Genomic DNA, 13,912 nt, shown 5'->3' with positions numbered 1-13,912 from the left:
GCTGGGGAGGGACTCTTCATGAGGGACTGCAGTGACAGGACAAGGGGTAATGGGTTCAAACTGAAACAGGGGAAGTTTAGATTGGATCTAAGGAGGAAATTCTTTCCTGTTAGGGTGGTGAGGCACTGGAATGGGTTGCCCAGGGAGGTTGTGAGTGCTCCATCCCTGGCGGTGTTCAAGGCCAGGTTGGATGAAGCCTTGGGTGGGATGGTTTAGTGTGAGGTGTCCCTGTCCATGGCAGGGGGGTTGGAACTGGATGATCTTGAGGTCCTTTCCAACCCTAACTATTCTATGATTCTATGTGATCAGCAGTTCCTGGCCGTGCTCTTCCCCTCTTCAAAGCCATCTTTGCCATTTCATCTCAGAACGTTTTACTTGCGAAGGCAAAAGAAGCAAGGAACAAACACAGCCATTGAACAAGCCATGTACATCATGAGACCGAAATAACTTACACTATTTACAGGAACACATCGAGGTATAAAGTACATGTACATGCCTTGTCCTCTGACATACCCAGGCTGCTGGGCTGGGCTGCATGACCCAGCAGAGACAAAAAACACACCTTCACAAGAGCTGACCTCTAGAGAACAGCTCTGAGCAAGCGAGGCACCTGCTGTTTGCAAACATGGGCAACGACAGGGGGTGATGGAACTGGTGACATGGTGCTGCACTGCCTGTGCCCTCCCCAGCACTGGGCTGGATGGTGCTGGGTGGTCCCAGGACATGTGGACCATGGCAGGTACGAGGGCAGAGCTGTTACAAGTGAGGGGACCAACCTCTGGGGACAGAAGGAAGGTGCAGGGCTTGCTTCTTTGGGGGTCTCCCTCCCATTTCCAGCTGGGGCACCAGCTCCTCTTCCCTCCCCAGGACAGTGAATGGGGCTCAGGGAGGGTGTTGCAGAATAGAGCAAAGCTCCTGTGAGCTTGCTTTCAGCAAGCCGGAGCCCTGTGCTCTGCAGGGGTTGTACCAGGACCAGCGTGGGACACGGGGAGGACTGGGACAGGGGCACTGGGAGAGCACCCTGGGGAGCAGGCACCGGTTCTGCAGCACCAAGGCAGCAGCTGAGGCCTAGGGAGGAAGAGCGGAGGGGACAGACCCCGGAGCCCAGCTCCTCACAGCTGGCCGGGCTGGGAGATGCAGCACCCGCGTGTCCTTTTGTGCCACAAGAGCTGCGAGTGGCAGGGACGGGGCAGTGCCCAGGCTGCCTGGGGGGCTCAGAGTGGTCTGGGGACCCTCGTGTGCAAAGCTCAGCTCTGAGCAGGAGCTGGCCCCTGAGTGCTGGAGTGGGGAGACCCATGGGGCAGGAGTCAGGGGACAGGAGCGGCGCGCAGTGATTTGAGGACGGGAAGGACCTCCCTGGACCGCAGGTATCAGAACACCCTCGGCACAAGCCAAGGCACTTCAGGGTGAAGCAAAACCAGGTGCACGGTGTGAAGGCAGCTCCAAATGGCCCCTTTCCAAACCCCATTGTGCCAGGGGAGGAGGGTGCAGCTCTGTGCCAGCTCCCCAGCCCCGAGTAAGCGATAATCTGGGGGCTCCAGGGGTACCCTGGTTTATGTTCAGTGTCTGGAACAGGACCTAGGTTCAACTCTGTGAGAGCAGGAGCAGGAATACAGGCTGAGCTGAGCCTTTCAGAGGTCTTTTCCCACCCCTCCAAGGGATAAGATGGACCGATTCCGGGCTGCCAGTCAGCTCAATAATAACGTCCAAAATGCCAAGCCTCAGTCCAAGCATCCCACCAGCAACGGGAGCAAAATCACAGCGGGGTTATCCCGGTGCAAAGGTGAAAGCTGGGAGCAGAGGGGAGAGCAGGATGCTGGTCCTGCTGCACTGGCTGGGAGGAGGCAGAGCACAGTGCGCAGCGCGCGGCTCGGGGTCCTGGTTTAAGCCCAGGCGGTAAAGCCGAACCACGCAGTCTACGACTCCCCCCCCCCCGGCCTTTCTTCCCCCCGCTCCCAGAGGGATGGGGGGGAGAATGGAAAGGATGTAACTCCCACAGGTTGAGATAAGAGCAGCCCCGTAACTACGGTATAACACAAATCACTGCTGCTGCCACCAATAATGATGATAAAGGAAACAACAAAGGAAGATAATACAATACCACCCGCGGACTGATACCGATACCCAGCCTGACCCAGCAGAGAACTAACTCTTCCAGGTAACTCTCCGTTACACCCCGGGCATGCCGTGCTGTGCTATGGAATACCCCTCTGGCTAGCTTGGGTCAGGTGTCCTGTCTCTGCTTCGTCCCGGCCTCCCCTTCTCCCTGGCAGAGCATGAGGCTCACAAAGTCCTTGGTCAGAGTAAACATCACCGAGCAGTGACTAAAACCATCGGGGTTATCAGCGCTGTTCCCAGGCTGAAAGCCAAAAACACAGCGCTGAACCGGCTACTGAGAAGGAGAAAAACCGACTGCTACTGCTGAACCCGGGACACTCAGAATCACAGAATCCCAAGGGTTGGAAGGGACCTCAAAAGATCATCTAGTCCAACCCCCCTGCAAGAGCAGGGTAACCTACAGTACATCACACAGGAACTTGTCCAGGCGGGCCTTGAATATCTCCAGTGTAGGAGACTCCACAACCCCCCTGGGCAACCTGTTCCAGTGCTCTGTCACTCTTACAGTAAAGAAGTTCTTCCTGATGTTAACGTGGAACTTCCTATGTTCCAGTTTACACCCATTGCCCCTTGTCCTAGCACTGGATATCACTGAAAAAAGCCTAGCTCCATCATCCTGACACCTACCCTTTACATATTTGTAAACATTGATGAGGTCACCCCTCAGTCTCCTCTTCTCCAAGCTGAAGAGACCCAGCTCCCTCAGCCTCTCCTCATAAGGGAGGTGTTCCACTCCCTTAATCATCTTTGTGGCTCTGCGCTGGACTCCTTCAAGCAATTCCCTGTCCTTCTTGAACAGAGGGGCCCAGAACTGGACGCAATATTCCAGATGCGGCCTCACCAAGGCTGAGTAGAGGGGGAGGAGAACCTCTCTTGACCTACTAACCACTCCCTTTCTAATGCACCCTAAGATGCCATTTGCCTTCTTGGCCACAAGAGCACATTGCTGGCTCATGGTCATCCTCCTATCCACCAGGACCCCCAGGTCCCTTTCCCCTTCACTACTTTCCAGCAGGTCACCCCCCAACCTGTGCTGGTACATGGGGTTGTTCTTCCCCAGATGCAAGACTCTACACTTGCCCTTGTTGAATTCCATCAAGTTTCTCCCCGCCCAACTCTCCAGCCTGTCCAGGTCTCGCTGAATGGCAGCACAGTCCTCTGGTGTGTCAGCCACTCCTCCCAGTTTTGTGTCATCAGCAAACTTGCTGAGGGTGCACTCAGTTCCCTCATCCAGGTCATTGATGAAAATATTAAACAGCACCGGTCCCAGCACCGACCCCTGAGGAACTCCACTAGTCACAGACCTCCAGCTAGATTCTGCGCCATTGACCACAACTCTCTGCCTTCTTCCTTTCAACCAGTTCTCGATCCACCTCACTACTTGATCGTCAAGCCCACACTTCCTTAGCTTATCTATGAGGATGCTGTGGGAGACAGTATCAAATGCCTTACTGAAATCAAGAAAAACTACATCTACCGCTCTACCATCATCCCTCCACCTAGTCACTTCCTCATAGAAGGCTATAAGGTTGGTCATACATGACTTCCCCCTCATAAAACCATGTTGGCTGTTCTTAATGACCCCCTCATCCTTGATATGCCTAGTGATGGAGTCAAGAATAAGTTGTCCCATCACCTTTCCAGGGATGGAGGTAAGGCTGACCGGTCTATAATTACCCGGGTCCTCCTTCTTGCCCTTCTTATAGACTGGGGTGACCTTTGCCATCCGCCAATCCTCAGGCACCTCTCCCGTCTCACACGGCCATGCAGTCAGCTGCAGGTGAGGATGTGTGGTCCAAGGACGAATTCAAGTGTGAAAACTCTAACAAGAGAAGGAAGAACTACCAGCACACACCCCCCGCAGCATCCCCAGAATGAAACGCAGTGATAAGAGCAAACAGCTTGCATCGTGGGGTAGCTAAACCTGAAAAACACACAAGAAACGCATGGGAAATGCCAGCCCACAGAGATGCTAAGACGTACACACACAGAGATAGGACCACAGTCACTCCTCCCTCTCTGAACCCATCTGAAGGCGACAGAAGCCTTGAAGCCCCTTAACATGCTGGTGGATAGAGCAATAAAATTGCTCAGCATCATCCCTGATTGACCGCTCAGTCCCGGGAAATTGAGACGTCTGAGATGCGAAGGCAGAAAAGCTGCTGCTGGGCATCACCTACAGAGGACACCAGCGCAGCCCCATCAGCGGGGCAATTCCCCTAAACCTCCATCTGTGCAGTGCACCTTGGGGAAGGGTTACAGTTAGGGTTAAGGGCTAGGATTAGGTTAGGGATAGAGTTAGGAGTTAGGGTAAGGGTTAGGGAGGTCTAAGGGGGACCCCGTACAGACTTGGGGAGTCAAGGGGGAGCCCAATACAGACGTAGGAGGGTTAAGGGGGGACCTACTGCAGAATCGTGGGGTTCAGGGGTGGACCATGCCCTTCCCAGGCCTGAGGAACCCCAATGCAGACTGGGGGTCCCCCCCCAGGACACGGGTGACCCCCGTGGAGCCTGGTGGGGGCCGCAGCCCCCCCCCCCAGGTAAGCAGCGGAGCCGTGCTGGGGCCCACTTTGGTAGTTGCCCCTTTAAGAGCAGCCGGGGCTCGGCCCTCGCGGAAGGGGCGTGGCCAGGAGGGCGCGGGAAGGGGGCGTTTTCCCGCGGTGGGGGGGTTGGGGGGGGGCACGGGAGGAGCGAGTGCGGCCATGGCGGTGTTGGGGTACTGGGACATCCGCGGGGTGAGCGCCGTGGGGGGGCTCTGGGGGTCCCCTGGGTCTTAAAGGGGGGCCCTCATGCACTTAGAGGGGGGCTCTGGGGGTTCCTCCTGTTCCTGGGGGGGGCCCATGCTCTTGCAGTGGGACTGTGGGGGTCCTCGTGCACTTAATGGGGGGCTCTGGGGGTCCCTCTGCTATTAGAGGGGGGCTGTGGTGGGACCCTTGAACTTGGCAGGAGGGGTGCAAGGGATCCCCTGAGTTACAAGGGGGGCCCCATGCACTTGGAGGGGTGCTCTGGGGTTCCTTCTGCTCCTGGAGGGGATTGTGGGAGTCCCCCTGCTCTTGGAGGGGGTTTTGGGGGTCCCCCTGGTTTTCTTGGTGGGGGCTCTGTGGTTCCCTTTGCTTATGGGGGGCTTCTAATGCACTTGGGGGGGCTCTGGGGTCCGCATGGTTTTGCAGGATGGGCTCTGGGGCTCCTCATGCACTTAGGGGGGGTCTCTGGGGGGGGTTGCAGCTCTCCCCCATCTGTGCCTCAGTTTCCCCATGCTGGGGGTGTATGGGGGGGGTCTCACTGATCGCTGCCCCCCCCCCCCCCCAGCTGGCCCACGCCATCCGCCTGCTGCTGGAGTACACAGAGACCCCCTACGAGGACAAGCTCTACAGCTGCGGGGAAGGTGAGGGGGGTCCGGGGGGGGCCCCATGTCAGCCTCAGGCCTTTGGGGGTACATGGGGCTACCCAACACCCCCAAACCCCTCCATGTCCTTGCAGCTCCTGACTATGACAAGAGCCAGTGGATCAATGAGAAGGAGAAACTGGGCCTGGACTTCCCCAATGTAGGTGGTGTTGCTGGGGGGGGGGGGGGGGATGGTTGGGGGGTGTTTTGGGGGGATGTGGCCTCATGTCCCAGTGCCCCCCCAGCTCCCCTACTTCATCGATGGGAAAGTGAAGCTGACGCAGAGCAACGCCATCCTGCGCTACATCGCCCGCAAGCACAAGATGTGTGAGTGCAGGGATGGGGTGGGGTTGGCTTGGTCTTAGACTTGGGTTGGGTTGGACTTGGATTTGGGTTGGGTTGGGCTTGGATTGGGATTGACTTGGAGAGGGGTTGGGCTTGGACTTGGATTTGGGGCTGGCCTTGGAGCTGGGATTGGGCTTGGATTGGGTTGGACTCGGTTGGGTTGAACTTGGAGTGGGGCTGGGCTTGGATTGGGATTGACGTGGAGAGGGGATGGGCTTGGCCTTGGAGTTGGGTTTGAGTTGGGCTTGATGTTGGGTTTGGGTTGGGGGCCCCCGTGCAGCACTCATGTCCCCGTCCCCCCCCATAGGCGGTGAGACGGAGGAGGAGATCCTGCGCGTGGACATGCTGGAGAACCAGGTCATGGATTTCCGCATGAGCCTGGTCATGGTCTGCTACAACCCCGACTTCGTGAGTGTCCCCGTGGTGCTGGGTGCCCCCCGGCGGGGTCCCCGTGTGGGGCAGGGGTCTCTGTCCCCTGCGGGCTCCTCTCCACCGCTGTCTCCTGCAGGAGAAGCTCAAGCCGGGTTACCTGGAGCAGCTCCCGGGGAAGCTGAAGCTCTTCTCCGGCTTCCTGGGGGACAGGAAGTGGTTTGCGGGCGAGAAGGTACGGCCGGGCCCCCGGGGGTGGCCGTGGGCTCAGGGGGTGGGGGGGGCTCTGTCCCCATGCCGGCCCTCACCGCATCCCCGTGGTCCCCAGCTCACCTTCGTGGACTTCCTCATGTTCGATGTGCTGGACCAGAACCGCATCTTCGAGCCCAAGTGCCTGGAGCCCTTCAAGAACCTCAAGGACTTCATGGAGCGCTTTGGGGTGAGCGGGGACACCCCGGGCATCGCCTTTCCCCCCTGGGGGAAGGACCCTGAGGGCACCCATGGGTTGGGGGTGCCCCACTGGGATGTGTTCCTGATGTTGCCTTTGTTTCCCCCCCCTCCATAGGCCCTGGAGAAGGTGGCTGCCTACATGAAGTCCAGCCGCTTCCTGAAGATGCCCATCAACAACAAGATGGCCAAGTGGGGCAACAAGAAGGAGTAGGGGCTCAGTGTGGGGCTAGGAGGGGGGGTCCAGCACCTCTCCCAGCACCTTCATCAGGGGGCAGGGGGGGCAGTGCTGACTTGAGGTCCTCCAACACAATAAAGTGCTTTAGTTGTGGCACCCTGAGCCCCCCAAGTGCTGTGGTGTTAGGATGGGGTGGCTGGGGGGGGGGGCTTGTACCCCCATTGTGGGGGTGAGTGGGGACATCCCTGCCCCATGGCCACTGTCACCCCCTTTGCGTGGGGGGGGGGGGGCAGAAGCTCAGCCCCATGGGGCTCTGGGGTTCCTCATGTGCTTAGTTGGGGGTCCTTATGCACTTAGAGGGGGGCTCTGGGGTTCCTCTGGCTCCTGGAGGGGGGGCTATAAGGGTTTCCATGCACTTAACAAGGGCCCTGGGGGTCCTCATGCCCCCACTTTGGGCATTGCTTGGTGGGTGCTGCCCATGATGGGGACCCAGAGGTGTCCCTTGGGTGCTGCTGTGCCCCCCCCCCCCGCCCTGCATGGTGCCCCCCAGCACACCCCACTGCCGTCACCCTTTTTATTTCCCATAGCAGGGACATTACACTTTGTGGGGTGCCCCCCCCCGCCCTCCACTTCCCTTGTGGGGGGGGCCAAGAACCTGATGGCGCAGCGGGGGTGTCCCAGCAGCTTTGTGTCATTGCGGGGGGACCTCTCCCCCAAAGGAGATGGGGGGGGACACCCCTGGGTGGGGGGAGTTGGGGTGCCCCCCTCGAGCCCCCCCCCAGTCCTGCAGTGCCTGTGGGGCTCCATCTTGGGGGTGCTCGGGGTCCATGGGAGGTCAGTCAGTGGGACCCATCTGCGGGGAAGGGGTTAGTGGGTGCTGGGGGCTATGGGGGGTGCAGGGGTTTATGGGGGGTGCAGGGGGGCTGTGGGGGGTGCAGGGGGCTTTAGGGGGTGCAGGGGGGCTATGGCGGGGGCGGGGGGCTATGGAGGTGCAGGAGGCTATGGGGGGTGCTGGGGGCTATGGGGGGTGCAGGGGTTTATGGGGGGTGCAGGGGGGCTATGGCGGGGGCAGGGGGTTATGGGGGTGCAGGGGGCTATGGAGGGTGCATTGGGTTATGGGGAGTGCAGAGGGTTATGGGGGTGCAGGGGCTATGGGGAGTGCAGGGGTTTATGGGGGTGCAGGGGGCTATGGGGGTGCAGGGGGGTGCAGGGGGCCTATGGGTGGTCAGGGGGTTATGGAGGTGCAGGGGCTATGGGGAGTGCAGGGGTTTATGGGGGTGCAGGGGGCTATGGGGGTGCAGGGGGGCTATGGAGAGTGCATTGGGTTATGGGGGGTGCTGGGGGCTATGGGGGTGCAGGGGGGTGCAGGGGCCTATGGGGGGTCAGGGGGTTATGGGGGTGCAGGGGCTATGGGGAGTGCAGGGGTTTATGGGGGTGCAGGGGGCTATGGGGGTGCAGGGGGGCTATGGAGGGTGCATTGGGTTATGGGGGTGCATTGGGCTATGGGGGTGCAGGGGTTATGGGGGTGCAGGGGGCTATGGGGGTGCAGGGGGTTATGGGGGTGCAGGGGTTATGGGGATGCAGGGGGGCTATGGCGGGTGCATTGGGCTATGGGGGTGCATTGGGCTATGGGGGTGCAGGGGTTATGGGGGTGCAGGGGCTATGGGGGTGCAGGGGCTATGGGGGTGCAGGGGGCTATGGGGGTGCAGGGGGTTATGGGGGTGCAGGGGTTATGGGGATGCAGGGGGGCTATGGCGGGTGCATTGGGCTATGGGGGTGCATTGGGCTATGGGGGTGCAGGGGTTATGGGGGTGCAGGGGTTATGGGGGTGCAGGGGCTATGGGGGTGCAGGGGGCTATGGGGAGTGCAGGGGTTTATGGGGGTGCAGGGGGCTATGGGGGTGCAGGGGGGCTATGGAGGGTGCATTGGGTTATGGGGGTGCAGGGGTTATGGGGGGGTCTCTCACCCCCAGCGCCGCGCGGGCCGGGGACAGCTTGAAGAGGAGGCGCCGCCACTCCTCGGGGCAGACGGCGCGGAGCTCGGCAGCGCTCATGGTCAGCAGCTGCTGCCCCCGCAGCGCCCCCAGGCACCGAACCGTGCTGCGGGGGGGGGGGATGGAAGGAAAGGGGGAGGGATGGGGGGGGGATGGAAGGAAGGAGACAGGGATGGACATGTGGAGACATAGGGATGGGGGGATGCAGAGGGAAGGGGTGAGCAGAGCCTGGCTCCCCACAATGGAGCCCCCAGGTTGGTTGTTGGGTGTTGGGGGGGGGGGGGGGGGGCAAGGCTCCACCTACATCCGGGAGAAGCCCTTGTCCTGCAGCCAGGCCGTCACCTCGGCGGGGGGGGAGTCGGGGTGCAGGCGGGGGACGCTGGTCTGGAGCGGGGGACACGGGGTGAGACCCCTGCGCCCCGTCCTGGAGCTGGGAGGGGAACGGGGGGCACCCACCTGGCTGTGCCCCCCCCAGAGGGGCTCCAGGATGTTGCTGGGGACGAAGCCCTTGTCCCCCCGGCCGTCCTGCACCAGCCACCACCTCCTCTGCTGGTCCAGGACCTGGGGTGCACGGTGACCATGGGGGACCCTTCCAGCCCCCATCATGCAGGGCGGGGGTCTCCAGTCCACCCTCCCCAGCAGCACCCATGGTGGGACCCCCCCCCTTGGTTCCTACCTGCAGCGTGTCCCCCATCCTGACGCTCAGCTCCTGCGGGTTCCTGCTCTGGAACTCATAGAGGGCTCGGACCAGCCCCTGCCCAGGGGAGGGGGCCCTGCAGAAGGATGGGGAGGGACCATGAGCACCCATCCAGGGGCTGGATGATGCCCTCAGCACCCTCAGCACCACTTACGCTTGGCCAGGATTGTCCCTGCGGCCGGTGTCCGGTGACGGTGTGTTGAGCAGGGAGAAGGGCGAGTGTGGGGTGTGAGATGGGGGCACTGAGGCCTGGTCCCCTCTGCGCTGTATCTGCTCCATGGCGGGGGGCAGCCACCCATCCGAGAAGACAGGGATGTAGCGGGGCACCAGCTCGCTATCGGGGTACTCTGCCCTGCAGCGGGCACAGGGGGGAGCCAAGTGAGTGCCGTGACCCCCAAACCAAGGCTGGACCCCCCCAAACCTCGGTGCTGGTGGCGCTGGACCCCACCTTGTCCTGTTCCAGGCTATGCCCAGGCTCTTCCATGTGCGGAAGTTGTCCTGGTCCAGGCTCCTCTCCAGCAGCTCCATCGCTTCGGGCACCAGCAGCGGCGACTCCACCGATGGGGCCAGGCTGGGGCTGGGGCAATGGGCGAGGACCTGCGGGGATGGGGCTGGAGCAGCACCCCCAGGGTGGGGGGGGGGGACACACCAATCCCCACCCTGCACACCCCTTTGGGGGGGGGGTGTTGGGTCCCTCTTTTGGGGGGGCACTCACAAAGGAGAGGGTGGTGAAGATGAGACTGAGCAGGTCCCGGGGGTCCGGCTCCTGCACGTGCTGGTGGGTCCGTCCCTGCATGGAGGGGGTGAGGGTGATCCCATAGAGCTCCAGCCCCATAGAATCCCCATTAAGGACACATCAGGGATGCCCACACGCCGTGGGGGTCACATCCAGCCCCATGGGACCTACCAAGAGGTTAAGGGTGTATTTCACCTTCTGGAAGAAGTCCGTGTAGTCACTTGTGGAGGGCAGGGCTGGAGGAGAAAGAAAAGGGGGGCTGGAACCGGGAGGGACCCCCGCAGGCCGCCCCACTGCAAGCCCTTCCTCATCACCTTTGTTCTTCTTCTTCTTCTTCTTCTTCAGTTCGGCGGTGCTGTCCATGCCCAGGGCTGCCCTCACCCGGTTCACAAAGAGCTCCAGGTCGCCCAGCACATGGTTGAGAACCTCCTATGGGAACAGGATGAGACCCGGTGGGTGCTGTGGGGCAACACTGGGGTGTCCCCATTGGAGGGGGCTGGAGGTGGGAGATGGGACTTACAACATCCCGGTCCACCTCGGACATGACCTGGCTCGAGGGGGTGGTCCATGGGGTGTTCTGGGTGTCCACCAGCCCTGGGTGAGAGCAGAGGGTCCCAGCTCTGCCCCCCATCACCTCCATTCCCCCCATGGGGATACGGAGGCACTGCAGAGCACACACACTCCCCCCCCCCCCCCCCCCAACTCACCGTGGTCCAGCCTGTGCTGGTCGGACACGAGGGCATCAGGCTGGGGGGGCTCTGACCGTCGCTCTGGGGCCAGGGGGGGACCCTGTGCATACGGGGGGGTTCGGCTGCTCCTGGGCAAGGAGGGATGGGAAAGGGGGAGCTGAGGGGGGGCTGAGGGGAGATGGAGCCCAGGGATGGGATACAGGGCGGCGGAGAGGGTATGGGGTGATGGGGGGTGCTGTGTCCATGGGGATGAGGGTAGATGGAACCCATGGATGGGATACAGGGGTGTGAGGGGGCATGGGGGTCACAGGGGGGGCTGTGTCCATGGGGATGGGGTGGGAAGGGGACTGAGTCCATAGGGATGTGGGGCGGGGATATGAGCCAGGAGCTGGGGTACCAAGGCAAAAGCGGGGGTTCACCCCCAGGAGGGTGGAGGGGTTCAGCACCCTTTGAGCTTATCCCCCCTCCCCATGGAGACCCCCATGTGGGGGTCAGCTTTGGGGGCACAGGGAGGGGGTGAACACCCCCGTGCCCCCCTTACCTGTGCCCATAGAGGCTCCTCTGCTCCCCCTTGCACTGCTTCACCAGCCTCTCCAGGCTGCTCTTCAGCTCCTCTGCCTGCCACAGAGCCAGCACCATCAACCCCAGCGCAGCCCGGGGCTACCCCCCCCTTAACCCCCGCCCCATGGGGGGGTCCCAGGGCTCACCCCCGTTCGGTCGCACTGGAAGAACAGGACGCTGGTGCCGGGGGGGCTCTGCTCCTGCACGGTGATGGCCAGCACGGAGCTGTAGCTGCCGATGGCCGGCGCGGCCGAGCAGCCCTGAACGCTGCCCAGTGCGTAGACATCCAGCTCCTCCTGCGGGGGGGAATGGGGTGCTCAGCCCCCCCCCCCCCCCCAGAATGGCCACTGGGGCCAAGGGGGTGCAGGGGCTATAGGGGTGCGATGGGGGATAATGGGGGTGGCAGGGTTAGGGGGGTATAACTGGGGAGACAGGAGGCTTTTGGGATGCTGAGTGTTCGGGGAGTGGCTGGGGAGAGGGGGTGGGTTGGAGGGGTGAGGGGGGGGGATGCAAGGGTTGAATAGGGTGTTAGGGACGTTGGGGGACAAATATGGGGGTATCAGAGATATGGGGATGCCAGAGCTGGGGGAGCATCGGATTTAGGGGGCAGAAAGGGTCAGAGTGGGTGTCAAGGCCCACAGGAGGTGGGTGCTAGGTTGGGGGTGCTGAAAGGCTGATGTGGGTGCTGGGGTGAAGGCGGGTACCGCGGTTAATGGGGTGCGATGGCAGCAGCAGGCGTTGGGGCCAAGGGTGTGCAAAGGGCCATTGGGGGGGGGATGCTGTGGTTATGGGGGTGCCAGAGCTGCTGGGGGACACCCGGATTTATGGGGGTGCTGAGTGCGGGGAGGTGCTGTGGCCAAGCTGGGTGCCCTGGCCATGGGGGGGGGGCCCATCTCCGGGGCTGCCCTGTGCTGGGGGTACCTTGCTCTCCACATCCCTCAGCACCAGCTGCTGGTCCTTGACCTGCAGGATGAGATCCTGCCCCCAGACCCGGCCCTGCGCCTCCAGCGCCCGCAGCCGCGCAACGCAGTCAGCGGCGCTGAGCAGGTCCCCGTCCAGCCGCGCCGTCAGCAGGTGCTGGGTGTGGGGGGGGCACGGCAATGGGGGTCAGTGGGGGGCAGCCGCCACCACCCCAGGGGCGGTTTGAGGGGGGTTTGGGGGGCTCACACCTCGACGTGGTGCTGGAAATCGCTCTGGGGCTTGAGCAGGGTCTGGCCGTAGTCCTTGCGCTGGTCTGCAGGGAGGTGTGGGGTGAGCGGTGGGGACAGCTTGGGGCCGGGGGGGGGGGGTTTGGGTGCTGCCCGCACTCACTGTAGATGCTTTTCCCCGTGGGGCGGGCGAAGCTGTTGGAGTGGCGCAGGGGGGAGCTCTCGTCGTGGTCCCTCCTGGATGGGACCGATGGAACTTTGTGCCCCACAGCGCGGTCCCCTCTGCCCCACAGCCCCCGGGGGGGGTCCCCAAGGCTGGGGTACCCGCACCCTCTGGGTACTCACCGCATCGGGGGCCTGCTCCAGCCCCCACCAAAGGGGTCTCCCATCCTGTGGGGGGCAGCGAGGGCCGCTCGATCCTGCCGCGGGGTCCTGAGCTGGGCATGGTCCCCGCGTCACCCCGAGCGTGTCCCCAGCCGCCTGCACCCCCCTCAGGACGGTGGCATCACCCCAGGCCCCCCATGGCCCCGTTCCCGTCCCCATGGGGTTCACGCAGCGCCCGGGGCCATTCCCCCCCCCCCCCCCCCCCCGTGCCCCTCGGTGGGGTCCCGGTCTCGGGGTGCCCGCGCTCACCCCAATCCCGGTGCCTCCGGGATCCGCGCTGGGAATTGCGCCCGGGAGCGTGGCACGGCGCTGACGTCGGCACCGCACCCGCGTGCTCTTTGCCCCCCGGCATCTGCCTCAAGGCAAAGGGCGGGGACAAAGGGGGGGCACAACCGGGGGGTGCAGCCGCCGCCACCCCGCTCCCCGCGGCCCCGCTGCCCGGCCCAGGGCTGCAGCTCCAGGAGCACCCAGGGGGTGGCATTAGGGAGGGTGCCCCCCCCCCGCCAACAGCCGGGCTGTGCCCCCACCCCGGGGATGAGCCTTGGTGACGTCCTGGGTGGCAGCACCCAGCCCCATGCCATAGCACCCAACTTTGTCCCATAGCACCCAACCCTGTCCCATAGCACCCAGCCCCGTGCCATAGCACCCAACCCTGTCCCATAGCACCCAACCCTGTCCCATAACACCCAGCCCCGTGCCATAGCACCCAACTTTGTCCCATAGCACCCAACCCTGTCCCATAGCACCCAGCCCCGTGCCATAGCACCCAACTTTGTCCCATAGCACCCAACCCTGTCCCATAACACCCAGCCCCGTGCCATAGCACCCAACTTTGTCCCATAGCACCCAACCCTGTCCCATAG

General features: G+C 62.7%; 2 protein-coding genes across 3 annotated transcripts; one reads left to right on the top strand and one right to left on the bottom strand.

The window, feature by feature from the left end:
• Positions 1–4,769: 4,769 nt before the first annotated feature.
• Positions 4,770–6,997, top strand: LOC136023582 (glutathione S-transferase Mu 3-like). Its single transcript, XM_065698165.1, has 8 exons — positions 4,770–4,852; positions 5,427–5,502; positions 5,598–5,662; positions 5,748–5,829; positions 6,155–6,255; positions 6,356–6,451; positions 6,545–6,655; positions 6,782–6,997. Exons 1-8 carry the CDS (start codon positions 4,820–4,822, stop codon positions 6,875–6,877), a joined length of 660 nt encoding a protein of 219 aa, XP_065554237.1. The 5' UTR covers positions 4,770–4,819; the 3' UTR covers positions 6,878–6,997.
• Positions 6,998–7,590: 593 nt separating this feature from the next.
• On the bottom strand, positions 7,591–13,406 carry EPS8L3 (EPS8 signaling adaptor L3). Of its 2 annotated transcripts, XM_065698233.1 has the most exons (19): positions 13,299–13,406; positions 13,011–13,102; positions 12,829–12,902; positions 12,687–12,751; positions 12,439–12,594; positions 11,664–11,813; positions 11,498–11,574; positions 10,975–11,084; positions 10,788–10,861; positions 10,582–10,696; positions 10,439–10,503; positions 10,247–10,321; positions 9,980–10,128; positions 9,686–9,883; positions 9,511–9,607; positions 9,291–9,395; positions 9,139–9,218; positions 8,808–8,940; positions 7,591–7,694 (listed from the first exon to the last, which is right to left on the bottom strand). In XM_065698233.1, exons 2-19 carry the CDS (start codon positions 13,052–13,054, stop codon positions 7,677–7,679), a joined length of 1,785 nt encoding a protein of 594 aa, XP_065554305.1. In that variant the 5' UTR covers positions 13,055–13,102; positions 13,299–13,406; the 3' UTR covers positions 7,591–7,676. The 2 variants fall into 2 exon arrangements, with proteins under 2 accessions (XP_065554305.1, XP_065554304.1); XM_065698232.1 differs by having other exon boundaries at positions 9,139–9,395.
• Positions 13,407–13,912: the final 506 nt, after the last annotated feature.

This window comes from Lathamus discolor, chromosome 19 (genome assembly GCF_037157495.1).
Source record: "Lathamus discolor isolate bLatDis1 chromosome 19, bLatDis1.hap1, whole genome shotgun sequence".
Taxonomy (NCBI): domain Eukaryota; kingdom Metazoa; phylum Chordata; class Aves; order Psittaciformes; family Psittacidae; genus Lathamus; species Lathamus discolor.
This window is presented reverse-complemented; position numbering and strand designations above follow the sequence as displayed.

What these genes read in the sequence shown, in the direction of transcription:
- EPS8L3 (XM_065698232.1), bottom strand. Translation starts at nt 13,054, where the DNA reads ATGGGAGACCCCTTTGGTGGGGGCTGGAGCAGGCCCCCGATGCG. An exon ending in AGGAGCCTCTATGGGCACAG is followed by an intron (nt 11,085 to 11,497) that starts GTAAGGGGGGCA and finishes CTCCTTGCCCAG; the next exon opens with GAGCAGCCGAACCCCCCCGT. An exon ending in CCGAGGTGGACCGGGATGTT is followed by an intron (nt 10,697 to 10,787) that starts GTAAGTCCCATC and finishes CTGTTCCCATAG; the next exon opens with GAGGTTCTCAACCATGTGCT.
- LOC136023582 (XM_065698165.1), top strand. Translation starts at nt 4,820, where the DNA reads ATGGCGGTGTTGGGGTACTGGGACATCCGCGGG. An exon ending in AGTGGTTTGCGGGCGAGAAG is followed by an intron (nt 6,452 to 6,544) that starts GTACGGCCGGGC and finishes CGTGGTCCCCAG; the next exon opens with CTCACCTTCGTGGACTTCCT. An exon ending in ACTTCATGGAGCGCTTTGGG is followed by an intron (nt 6,656 to 6,781) that starts GTGAGCGGGGAC and finishes CCCCCTCCATAG; the next exon opens with GCCCTGGAGAAGGTGGCTGC.